At 32.8% G+C, this 13,999-nt stretch overlaps 1 protein-coding gene across 3 annotated transcripts in view; it reads left to right on the top strand.

Moving 5' to 3' along the window:
• Positions 1 to 13,999, top strand: part of TBC1D32 (TBC1 domain family member 32) — a 184,350-nt gene that overhangs the window by 106,495 nt on the left and 63,856 nt on the right. For all 3 annotated transcript variants that reach the window (XM_045544276.1, XM_045544275.1, XM_045544274.1), the window contains 3 exons: positions 11,274 to 11,396; positions 12,424 to 12,532; positions 13,365 to 13,458. In XM_045544276.1, the coding sequence (XP_045400232.1) occupies positions 11,274 to 11,396; positions 12,424 to 12,532; positions 13,365 to 13,458 (326 nt within the window). The remainder of the gene's footprint in view (positions 1 to 11,273; positions 11,397 to 12,423; positions 12,533 to 13,364; positions 13,459 to 13,999) is intronic.

Below are 13,999 nucleotides of genomic sequence, written 5' to 3'. Positions count from 1 at the left end.
TACGTTTAGCTTACTGTTGATGTCTTCAATTTACTTAAGATGATTTTTAATATTTTCTTTTTCATTGAAAAAAATCTGAAAATATACCATTAAAACTTTTATCCAGTTTACCTATGAATTTGGATTTAACATGGATAATTTTAGATAACTGTTGACTTTTTTGGAAATTTCTTTGGTGTAACTAGCTTACTTTGTATTTGACGTAAACCCTTATTTATTTATTTATTTATTTATTTATTTATTTATTTTTTACATCACTTTGGGAAATTTGGATTGGGACCAACAAAAGTTAAACCTGACAATTTGCTATTTATAAGCCAAATATGTAAGTTTTAAGGTATGTTTTCTGGTCATTTTTCTAGATTAGTAGATATAAAATAATCTGTACAAATCTATTCTCTTTGTAAACCTAGTCTTAATATTATGGTTAGACAAAAAAATAAAATAAAATTCTTTTATTCAAATGCTATTTCTTTCTATATTTAATCTAACTGCTAGCTTATACAAATATGCTAGTATAATTAATGAGCCATTAAGATGTTTATTAGATGGTTACGTAATTGAGTAGTAAGCAGATGGTATTACTTTATACCAAGTCTTGCAAGAGTCTTTATGCATAATCAATAAAGTATGCATTCTCTTATTATTCTGAATTTGTTCATTTGTTACATACACATTTATACTTCTTATGGATATAGTGATATACTTTTTACTGTTATCCACCCTAGCATAACACTTAAGTTTTTAATAAAATATTAAATATATAAATATTGCATAAAATATAAACATACAGCCTAACAGATTACACAGGCATTTATTTTATCATAATTTTATAATAAAATAAATGCCTGTGTAATCCCAATCAAGTAAACAAAGAATTTATTAGCACTCTGTGCATTTGGTCATAACTCTCTCCTTTTTCCCCAATAGTAAATATTATTTTGAATTTTATGATATTTAAAATACCTCTTTGGTTTACTTTATATTTTTATTAATACTACCTAGTCATGTGTTCCTAAACAATTTCATATATATTTTATTTTTATTGCTATATCATAGTTGTACATATTTTTGGGGTACATGTGATATTTTGATACATGTATGCAATGTATACTGATCAAATCAGAGTAGTCAGGCTATCCATCACCTCCAATATTTATCTTTTCTTTGTGCTCGGAACATTACAATTCTAGCTATTTTGAAAATTATTGTTAACTATAATTTTCCTACTGTATTATCGAATATAGAACTTATTCCTTCTAGCTAACTATATTGTTGTAACCATTAACCAGCTTCTCTATCTTTTCTTCCTTCTCTCCCCTCCCTTCCCAGCCTCTGGTTATCACCATTTCACTCTCTACCTCTGTGAGATCCATTTTGTTGGCTGCCACATATATGTGAGAAAATACGATTTTTGTCTTTCTGTACCTGGCTTATTTCACTTAAAATAATGACCTCCAGTTCCATCCATGTTGTATCAAATAACAAGATTTCATTCTTTGTATGGTTATATAATACACACACACACACACACACACACACACACACACACACCATATTTTATTTATCCATTCATTTGTTGATGGGCACTTAGATTGATTCCATATTTAGGCTATTGTGAATAATTCTACAATAAACATGGGAGTGCAGATATTGCTTTGGTATACTGATTTCCTTTCTTTTGGGTATATACCCAGCAGTGTGATTGCTGGATCATGTGGTAGTTCTATTGTTAGTTTTCTGAAGAACCTCCATATTGTTTTCCATAATAGCTGTATTATTTTACATCCCCACCAACTGTGTATGGGGATAACCCTTTCTCCACATCCTCTCCATCATTTATTTTTTGTATTTTTGATATAATAGCCATTCTAACTGGAGTGAGATGATATACCATCATGGTTTTGATGTACATTTCCCTGATGAGCATTTTTTTTGTGTGTGTACTTGTTGGCCATTTGTATGTCTTCTTTTAAGAAAAGTCTATTCAGGTCTTTTGACAATTCTCTAATTGGATTATTTATTTTTTTGCCACTGAGTTGTTCAAGTTCGTTATATATTCTGGTTATTGAACCCTTGTCAGATGGATAGGTGGCAAATATTTTCTCCCGTTGTATAGGTTGTTTCTTCACTCTGATTGTTTGCATTGCTGTGTGGAAGCTTTTTAGCTTGATATAATCCCATTTGTCTAATTTTGCTTTTGTTGCTTGCGCTTTTGAGGTCTTACCCAAAAAATCTTTACCCAAACCAACATCCTGTAGCATTTCTCCAATATTCCCTTCTAGTAGTTTCATAGTTTAAGGTCTTGCATGTAAGTACTTACATTTAAGTATTTAATCCATTTTGAGTTGAGTTGATTTTTGTATCCACTAAAAGATGGGGATGTACTTTCATTCTTCTGGATGTGGATATCCTGTTTTCCCAGCACCATTTATTGAAGAGACTGTCATTTCCCCCATGTATGTTCTTGGTGCCCTTGTCAAAAATGAGTTGGCTGGAAGTGCATGGATTTACTTTTGGGTTTTCTATTCTGTTCCATTGGTCTATGTTATCTGTCTAAACAATGTATTTTAATTTTGCTGTTCTTTGAGCTTTATATTAATGGTAGCATAGACTGTCTATCCTGTCATGTCTGATCCTTTCTATGTAGTATTATGTTTTTAAGATTAATTAATATTGCATGTATTTGCAGTCCATTTTTATTATCTTATATTCCATCATATTAATATACCATTTTTTGTTTATATATTATGCTGTTAAGTGGACATTTGACTTTTTTCCAGTTTTGGCTATTATAAACAACTCATTAATTGTAGGATATTAGCTATATAGCTGTTGTATGGTTCTGTACACTAAAAGACTGTGTATATATAAATATATAAACTGTGTCTAAATAAATGTTCCTAAAGAAGTATCTGGATATACAGAGATCTGTTTCTGAACTTCCTGTTCTGTTCAATTAGATTTTTGTTTATCCTTGTGCAAATGTCACATTGTTTTAATTATTATAGCTTTGTAATAATAAGTTATAACTGATAGAACAATTCTTTCCACTTTGTTCTTTAAAAAAAGAAATCTTGCTACTTTTAGTCCTTTTATTTTCATGTAAATTTTAAAATCAGCTTTTCACATGAACCAACATACTTGGATTTTTAATTATCATCATTTTGAGTCCGTATGGCAATATTACGTAAATTGACATCTTTATAATAGCTTATTTTCCAATCTGTAAACATAGTATATATCTCCATTTAATTAGGTGTTCTTTAACTACTCTCATTAAAATTTTATGATTTTCTGTATAAAGGTCTCATATATCTTTTCTGGATTTAATTTTTGTAGCTTGATAGTACATTCCCCAGTGTGTATTACAGTGTGTGGTAATATCAATGAGTGATTCAGAGCATGGGCCCTGGAACCACATTGTAAGATCCTTAACCTCTTTGTTCCTCTATTTCCTTATACGGGAAATGGAGACAGTAACTGTACCATCCTCTCAAAGTTATTGTGAGAATAAATGTTACACTTCTCCCAAATTTATATTGGGTAGGCACCTGATAAAGATAAATGTCTATAACATTTTATGGATATAAATTATTGTTTTAAAAACTCTTTTAGGTTATCAGTGGAAGTATTTTAGTAAGTTCTATACAAATCTTAGTCTTGATTAAATTATTGCACAATATATATTTAAATCAAATTCATAAACAAATTGGACAAGAATGCACATCTTTAACATTCTCATCCAGGTAGGTGCTATGTCTATTTATTGAAATGTTTACATTCTTCAGTAGTCTATTGTAGCTTTCTTCATATAGAGCCTATCCTTTCCATATTAAGTTTATTATCATTGTTTATATTTTCCTATTGTTAATTTTGCCATGACAATGTTTCTGTTGGTTATTGCTGGTGTAAGTAAATTTATTGGGAGTCTTTTTGGTGTTTATTTTCTTACAGGCCACCCTACATAATTTGTATATATATATACACACACACACACATATATATATATAATATATATCATTCTCCCCCCGCCTCCCCAGTTTCTAGTTGTCTTCTCCTTCTCAACCAAATGGCAGCCGTCATATTATTAGTTGCTTAGGTGTTAACATTAGAGTTTATATTAGTTTTCTATTGCTGTTTAAAAAAATTACCATAAACTTTGTAACTTAAAGCAACACACATTTACTCTGTTAGTTTCTATCTAGGCGCACCTTAGCTGAGTCCTTTGTTCGCAGTCTCACAAGGCTGTAATCAAGGTGTTGGCTGTGCCTGTGGTCTCATTTGAAACTTGACTAGGGAAGAATCTGCTTCCTAATTCACAGGAATTGTAGGCAGAGCTTAGTTCTTCATGGATTTAGGACTGCTGACTAGAGGCTAAAGGTCCTTAAAGGCGATCTATTGAATGCTGCTCTCCTAGAAGCTCATGCATTGTTCCTTACCATGTGGTTTTCCCCAACATGGCTGATTGCTTCTTTAAAGCCAGTGCAGGAGACACTCCAGCAAGAAAAGCACCACAGTCTTATGTGATATAATCTCATAATTATATGCCTGTGATCATATTCATTTCATCACCTTTACCATGCTCCATTGGTTAGAGGCAAATTATGGGTCCTACCTACATTTAAAAGAAGCAGATCACATAAGGGCATGAGCAACAGTAGATGCAGATCATGGAGCCACTCTAAGAATCGGCCTACCACAGAGCCCTTCTTTCAAGCAACATATTCTATCAATATACTATTAATATTTTAAGCCACAATCTTATCTAAATTATTGCTATGGATTTCTAACTGGTTTCTCTATGTCTACCTCTACCTAATTTCAGCCTATTCTTTACATAGCAGCCAGAGTGATTGCAGTAAAACACAAATCATCTCAATTCTATACTCAAGTTTCTCATATTATCAAAATGAAACCATACTGCAGTGGTTTCTCATATCACCATAGAAAATTCCAGAGTCATCACAATGGCCTATAGAGGCCTATGTGATCTGGACCCATAATGTCGCTTTGACCTGATCTCCTAATGCAGATTGAGTATTCCATATACTTGGGACCAAGTATTTCAGATTTTGAATTTTTTCAGATTTTTAAATATTGCATATATTTAATGAGATATCTTGGGACTGGGATCTAAGTCTAAACACAAAATCTGTTTATGTTTCATATACACCTTATACAAATAGCCTGAAGATAATTTTATACAATATTTTTAATCTGCGCATGAAACAAAGTGTATGTTGAACTATCAGAAAGCAAAGGTGTAACTATCTCTGCCACCATGTGGACTGTTTGTGGTTATTTGGCGTCACCCTCACTCCTGACTCTGAATGTATGTGCTACACACAATAAGCAATCCTTTTTTCTTACTTACACATAGCACTTAACAGTAAAAAATATGACATACCATTATTAATACAGTTAAAAAATAGTGTATTCAGGTTAACTAAGCAGCATGGTAGCATCCCCAGAACACAACAGCAACAACAAACAATGGCAGACTTTTGGTCTCCACCTATGATGCTGTGTTTTGGCTAACAGGTTACTGTACACTGCACAGTAATGCTTTTGGGGATGCTGAATAAACTGTTGTGCATTTTGACTATATTTTGACTTCTACTCGTCATGTGAGGTCAGTTATGGAATTTTCCACTTGGCATCATATTGACACTGAAAAAAGTTTCAGATTTTGGAGCATTTTGGATTTTGGGATGGTCAACCTGTACTTCTCCCTTTCTTATTCCACTTCAGCTATGTTGATGACTTTACTGTTCTTCAAACATGCTAGAAACCTTAGGTTTTTTGTTCAAGCTGTTTGCTATGAATACTTTTCCCCCAGAAAGCACTATGGCTTCTATGGCTTGCTCCCTCATTTCTTTTAAGTCATTACAGAGGTGTCACCTTCTTAGTGAGTTCTTTCCTTATCACCTTACAGTAATCCATTTTACCACTCCCTTTTGGAACTCTTTCACCTCCCTGTTTTAGTTGTACCCATTACTATGTTTTGTTTTTTAATTTTTTATTTTGTTCATTGTCTGTTCCCCTCCTCTAGTATTTTGAGTTCCATAAGGACTGGGATTTTTGTGCATGTATCTTTAATGGCATATCCTCAGCACTTAAAACAATGATAGGCACTTAGTAGGTATTTAACCAGTATATTTTAAGTAAAGTGAATTTTATGTCATCAGGGAGATGAGTTCACAAATAAATAGTTTTATCATCTTCTAATAATGAATATTATATCTCCTTTCAGATAGAATGCCTCTTTATTCTTGTTTCTTTGTATTAGGTTGAATTTCTAGAATGATGTTAAAAAATAATGGGCAGTTTTGCCTTCTTCATGACCTTAATAGGAATGCTTTTCCTGTTTATGCTTTTAGCCCTTGTATTGATAGATCTGTTTTAAATGAAATTAAGGAGGTAAATTTCCTTTAATTTACTCAGATTTTTTTGAAGGACAGAATAGAGAGTGGATGTTGAATCTTAAATAGCTTTTAAGCATTTGGTTAGATGATTACATGGTTCTCTTCTGTTACATATTGATGTCATAAATTGCATCAGGAGGTACTTTAATATTAAACTTTCCTTTCCTCCCTGGAATGAATTGTACTTGGTCACAGTATGCTATTCCTTTAATTGATTGCTGGATCAAATTTGCTGAGCTTTACATTATTCCTAGTACTTATAAGATCTTATGTCATTTGTTAGTTTCGATTTGTTCATTACCTAATATGGAGAATTTGGTCCAGAATCATATTTGCTCACAAAGAGTTGCTCCAATTCAGCTTGGATCACTTCATTGTCCATCTAGACTCCTGTTTTCAAATCTGAAGATTGAGATCCATTGACAACTTATTTTCATTATCTTTTCAGTGATTTAGTAGCATAAAGAAAGTAGAAAATTCACTAGGCTCTCCCTAAACCTTATCTCAGCCTTTTATGTCTTGGTTGATTACAACTTGATCCTCCCCATTATTCAAACTAAACAACTAGAGTCATCCTTGACTTCTTTCTTCCTTTCACTCCACATATTCAGTCTATCAGGAAATCCTGTCTGCTTTTAACATAATTTTAAATGCTCTGTGTGTCCAAATCTGTCTTGACTTTCATTTGTGTGTCATTACTTCACTGTTTAAATTGTTACAGCTTCCTAACATGTGTTAATATCTGATGGTGTTACACCTGCTCCCAGAGCAATATTATCTACTGCTCTGTTGATAATGAATGTTGCTGAGGCTACATCTGGGAACAGAGTGATTGTTTTTGTTTGTTTTGTTCTGTCTTATTTTGTTTCCCCCCCTCCTACTCTTTTAGTGACTTGATCTTTTTTCCTGGATACCCCTGTGGTTCTTTCTTGCTCTTTAAGTCCACTAACTTTACTAGGCTCTCTGTCTTAGCATTGATAATTTTGGGTCAGTTTACCCTGGGACATATTGTATACTTTATATGCTTAGATCATGGCTTCTTTTTCCTCAGGAAGAATTTTTTGACTGTTATCATTAAGAGTGTATCCCATTTGATTATTCTAGTTTTTTTCTTCAAGAAATCAATAATTTAAACCCTTATTTCCATTATATTTTCCACACTTTTGTCATTCTGTCCCCTATATCCTTTATTATGTTCTTAACGGTGCCTTTTCTTTCTGTTTCCAGTTGTACTTTCATTTCTATGACAATTTTATTCCTCTGCTTCTTTCCTTAGCTCTGCCAGTTCGTGTTTTTTCTTTTCTGATTGTTTTACTGTTTCTTCCCTGTGTTTATAGAGCTCTATTTTGTGCAAAGAGCTTAGTGGAGTCTATTAATTTACTAAACTTTTTGTTTAATTCATGGAAAATTATTTGGTCACAGTTTTCAAGTGTTTTTTGTTTTTTGGTTTTTTAAATGTATATCTTACATCCATTCTATTTTTTTTTTCATCCTTTTTTCTTATAGCACCTTTCTATTGTACTTCTTTTTGGAGGGATGTGAGTTTTTCATCATCAGCTATTTGTAGGAGGCTTATGTTTAAAAGAAGCTAGGATCATGTTTCTGGTTAGGTGGAATTTTTCTACGGGCCCAATTTTTGTATATGTGTGTTTGTCACCTTTTCAGGCTGTCTTCTTTTCCCTGCCCACTTCTTACCTTGATATGGATATAGTTTTCTTTTTAATAATTGTCTCTATAACCTAACCAGTAATTAATAATTGATTTTTCTGTGACTTCTTGTTCTACCTTGCTGCTTCTACTTCTTGGAACCATATCAGGACAAGGATCCTCCTGCTGCTGTCTTGTGTATTCCGTTGCCACTATTGAGAACAGAGGATTCATTCAATTTTGCATCCTAGGTTGTGCTGCTCATTATAGAGAAATTTGTTTTTCTTCTTAGAAATTTATTTTGCTTTGTTTCTGAGAAATTTGCTGTTTTTTCATATCATGGACAGCCATGACATCCTTTCTTAATCTCTTCCCTAGCCCTATTTTTATTTTTACTGCCATTGGCTTTTCTTCAACCCATTTTGTGATTAAAAATTTCTATGATATGCTATTTTCCTATTTTCCTCCCTCTTCACTGCTGTGAATTATTTCTAAGATGAGAAAGGAAAATGTCAATTTATACCATCATCTTCAAACTAGAAGTCTATTCTTTTATTTTTCATTCCATCTGTATTTTTACTAACAAAAATGTTTTTACTTTTGTAAACAGAGTATGGGATAGTTTTCCAAATGATGATAGTGGATTTTCCTTTAGTTTTATATGCATTTGACCTTTTTAGGCTGGTTTTAGGGAGTAACATTGATTTGCTATGTTTGATTCTTAAATGCCTCCACCAAACCTTTTTTCTATTTTTTTATGTATGCTTTTGAATAAGTAAAATATACAATTATATCAAAATTCAAAAATTATAAAAAGATATACAGTGAGAATTAAGTTCCCTGATAGTCTCTCACAGAGCTAACAATTCTTCTGTTTCTTTTTTGACCTTTGAGAGATATTCCATGTAAAAACAAATATGTATTTATATATATATATTCATGTTTTTCTATTTTCATTCAAATACTAGTACTATACACAATATTTTGCACATCTCCTTTTTTAATTAGTATACCTTGGAGATAATTCTTTGTCAAAACCATAAACTGAGGGCCGGGCGCGGTGGCTCACGCCTGTAATCCTAGCTCTGGGAGGCCGAGGCAGATGGATCGCTCGAGGTCAGGAGTTCGAGACCAGCCTGAGCAAGAGTGAGACCCCGTCTCTACCAAAAATAGAAAGAAATTATCTGGCCAACTAAAAATATATATACAAAAAAATTAGCCGGGCATGGTGGCGCATGCCTGTAGTCCCAGCTACTCGGGAGGCTGAGGCAGTAGGATTGCTTGAGCCCAGGAGTCTGAGGTTGCTGTGAGCTAGGCTGATGCCACGGCACTCACTCTAGCCCGGGCAACAAAGTGAGACTCTGTCTCAAAAAAAAAAAAAAAAAAAAAACCATAAACTGCTCTAAGATTTCCATAGTATATCACTGTAAAAAAAAATACCCCAGACATTTAAACTTTTTACTATGGATGGATATTGATTGATTGCTGTATGGCCACTTTTCAATAAATAACCTTCTATGTAAGCCATTGTGCTCGTGTTTGGCTATATCACTAAAACAAATCAGTGAATGTTTAATTGGAAGGTTGGTTTCTTCTTGGATCTCCTGTTTCATCAAATGCCACCTTTCAGAGAGAACCACCTAACCACTGGTCTACCATAGCCAACTAGCATCTCCCAACACAATATCTTTTCTAAAGATTTTTTTATTATAGAATTTTTAAGAAAATACTGAGTTGTATAATCTTCTATGTACCCATCGTTATCAGTACTTTGCCAGTCTTGTTTTACCTCTCTCCCTCCACAAAGATTTTTTTTTCCTTAAGTGCTTTAAGGCAGATTTCAGATATGCCATTTTACCTATAAACAATTCACTATGTGTTTCCAACAGATAAGGACACATTAAAAAAAACAAAAAAAACAAAAAACTCAAACCATTTACCACCATGCCATTATTACATCTAACAAAATTAACAATATTTTTCTGATTTCATCTAGTACCTATGTGACTCAAAATATACTTTTCAGCTTGTTTGAATAAATATCAAAATCTTTACATTTCCTTAAATTTTTTACCTTATAACATTATTCCTTTCCTGTCCATTTTTCATGCTATTGTTTTTCTGAAGAAAATAATATACAGGTAATGTGTGGGATTCTCTCAACTCTGGATTTGGTTGACTGTTTGCTTTTTGTGTTGTCTTTTAATATATTTCTCTAATCCCTGTGTTTCCTATAAACTGATAATGAGATTTCTAGGATTGATTAGATTCAGGTTCAATTTCCTTGGCAAGAATACTTCATAGATGGAGTGGTGTATGTCCTCTTGCATCACAATAGGAGATACATGATTTCTGCTTATCTGTTTTAATAATAATAAGATAGAACAGTGTGGTTAGATGTTCTCAGCTTGATCTACCATTATAAAATTAGCCATTGATTTTTTTTTGTTTTGTTTTTTGAGACAGAGTCTCACTCTGTTGCCCAGGCTAGAGTGAGTGCCGTGGTGTCAGCCTAGCTCACAGCAACCTCAAACTCCTGGACCTAAGCAATCCTTCTGCCTCAGCTTCCTGAGTAGCTAAGACTACAGGCATGTGCCACCATGCCCGGCTAATTTTTTCTATATAGATTTTTAGTTGTCTGGCTAATTTCTTTCTATTTTTAGTAGAGACGGGGTCTCGCTCTTGCTCAGGCTGGTGTTGAACTCCTGAGCTCAAACAGTCCTCCTGCCTCGGCCTCCCAGAGTGCTAGGATTACAGGCGTGAGCCACGGTGCCCGGCCGCCACTGATGTTTTATCTAGTGAACATTTTCTACATTAATAGAAAAATGATGATTTGATCATTCCTTATGTAATTGCTGAATGAACAGTTATGGCAACTTGCAGTTTTTATGGATTTGCTAATGTTCTGTGAATTTCTAAATTAAGTAGCAGTCGAGAAGAAAATTTACTATTTATATAGATACATTTTTTTAAATATAGATTAGAAATTACCCATGGTCTTTAAAAAACATTCAGTAACAACTTTTGAAGAGGAGATTACTATTCAAAATGATTAAAAATATATTTGAAATGACTTCATGACCTTTCCTATAAGGTTTGTATTTCCATGTATAGGTATTACTTTGTGATGTCAACGATGTATCTATGCTGTTAGGACATATTTTACAAAATACACTTTTACTTTTCATTTTTGTGTAGGTTATTAAATGTAGTATGCTGTGATCTGGACACTCTTCTTCTATTAGAGGCTCAGTATCAAGTATCTGAAATGCTGCTAAATGCTCAGGAAGAAAATATCTTAGAGACTTCTGAGCGCCACAGGTAAAAAAAAAAGGGTTATTAAAACGTAGTAATAAGTTTTCTTTACAGATGTTTAAACACAGTAATTTTCTATATAGTTTAATGTTTCTACTCTCTGAATTCAATAGATGTAAATAACAACAGAGTAAAAAGCAATTAAAGCATAAATGTCACAGAAAGATTATGATAGATGTTTTTGGAGAGGGCTTGTGGAGTACACTTTCAAAGTTTGTGTTTTTTTTTTTTTCTTTTGGTTAAGCCCTAACATTCTTAGTGGTTGCATGAAATTGCATCACCTTTAAATTCAAACTATTTGTGTAAGATGACCCATTAAACAAAATGTTTGATTTTGTGTGGCTTGTAGATGTACTCTTTATTCTCTTAATTATGTTAGTTTATAGTCATAAATTTTGATTACTTACAAAATTAGGCTGTGGTAATGTCTTGATAATTTTTATTAATAAATTACACTTGCCATTACCTCAGTTTGGCTGACAGTTATCAAATATACGTTCAATAGCTTTGCATTGCTTTTATTTCTGTAATTTAAAAAAAAAGATGTCTCCATCCTACCCAGGTCTTGGAAAATTATAGAGTATATTCCTTAATACTCTAGGTTTGATGGAGAAGGAAAGGATTAACAACAGCTACAGAAAGTGTGGACGTTGCTCATAAGTAACACTTAGATTTTGAATTTAACACCCTGGGTCTAGAACGTAAGAGAACCTTGACTGAAAATGTGATTGTTAAAATCACTCTAGAAATAAAGCTTGCCCTAATCTGATTTCTTTAAATACCAGTAACATTTATCAAGGAAGTATTCTTTTATTAATTTCCTTATACTCTCCATCAGTCGTTTGTTCTCTAGCAAAGAGAGTTATTTATAAGATAAATGTGAACTTAGCCCTTGTATTTTAGGAGATACACTGATAAATAATGTTTTCCAGACTTTTCTGACCTTTTTTCTTTAAAATCTAATGACTTGATTTAAAAATTAAATCATACTCAATTAAAGAGATATCAAAGTTGATAAATTTATTTTTTGCAGGGGCTTTATAATTGATGGCTTATCTGTAGAGAGAAATCATGTTCTTGTTAGAATGAATCTTATTGGTGGGCCATTGGAACGGATTTTGCCTCCAAGGATATTAGAGAAGGTGAGTGGGGTAAAGAGAAGGGAGAATGTTTTCCTGAGGTATTTTGAAGGAAGGTAGCCCACTGAAGTGACACTAAACAATATCATCTCTCAAATGTCTACATCACAGAGTTGAACTTTTATTACTTAGGAAAATTTAGGATACAAGTAAATCCTTTCAAACTAAAATAGTATTCTTGATGGCAAGGGGTCATGAGTGCCTGTTTGTTTAGTGGAGTGTGGTATTGTTTGTTAAAAAGTTGCCATTCTCCCTGTGTGTCTTTGAATATTTTACTTTCGATGTCTTTCTCTTTCATGATACCTACCTTTTATTATTAGATGACTATGTTATTTTTGTATTTCAGTGGCAATATCGATTACCTCCCCTTCCATCAATATACATAATATGGGTTTCTCGTGGAGATTTTCTTTGGTTTTGTTGTTATTAAGAACATTCTTGCTTTGACTGTCACTGTGGGGAAAAATGAGATACAAATGATGACAGCACAAGACAAAGTTTTTGCAGGAAAAAATACAGATTTCTTTTGATGATTACAATTTTCCTTTCATGAAAAAAAGTAGTAATGCCATCATCATCAGTTCTAGTCACTAGGACAAGTTACCATATGTCTGTCTTCAGTGCTTATTTAATGTTATTTGTGTTATACTTTGTTTTTATTATTAAGTGTTGGAATATTAAAGTGTAGTATCAAAGAGCTTTTGGTTAATTGGGCAACGACTCTAGAATTTATGAGCAAAAAAGCCAATTTCAATTAATCATATTTCAGATAGCTTTAAAATTTAATATTATTTTAAACTACTTCCTAAAGTCACCTGTCTTGCTTCATTTTCAGGGTGAGAATCCATATCCTTGGCCAATGTTTTCATCATATCCCTTGCCAAACTGCTATCTTTCAGAAGTTACAAGAAATGATGATACAAAAGAAGGTAAAATGTTTACCATCAAATGCCATGTTATTTTTAATGCTTTTGTTGTCATTTGAAAAAAAAATAAGGGAGATGAATATTGATTTTTGTTCACCTTGTACACATAGGTGCATTTATGCCTATTTCTTTGTAATTTTTTTGTTTTTCTCATGTTTCTTGTTAAATCTGTATAGTCATATGCCACATAATGATATTTTGGTCAACGATGGACCACATATACAATGGTGGTCCTATACGATTATAATACCTTCTTTTTATTATGCATGTTCTATGTTTAGATATGTTCAAATATACAAACATTTGCCATTGGACTATAATTGCCTACAATAATCAGTACAGTAACATGCTATACAGGTTTGTAGCCTAGGAGCAGTAGGCTGGGTGTCTATAGCCTATACCATCTAGTTTTGTGTAAGTACACTCTATGATGTTCACATAATGACAAAATCATCTAATGATACATTTCTCAGGCTGTATCCCCATGTTAAATGATGCATGGCTATATTTGTATGAGGCCAAATAATTTTTCTTGTGGCTAAGG

Source organism: Lemur catta, chromosome 2 (assembly GCF_020740605.2).
Source record: "Lemur catta isolate mLemCat1 chromosome 2, mLemCat1.pri, whole genome shotgun sequence".
Lineage (NCBI taxonomy): Eukaryota > Metazoa > Chordata > Mammalia > Primates > Lemuridae > Lemur > Lemur catta.
This window is presented reverse-complemented; position numbering and strand designations above follow the sequence as displayed.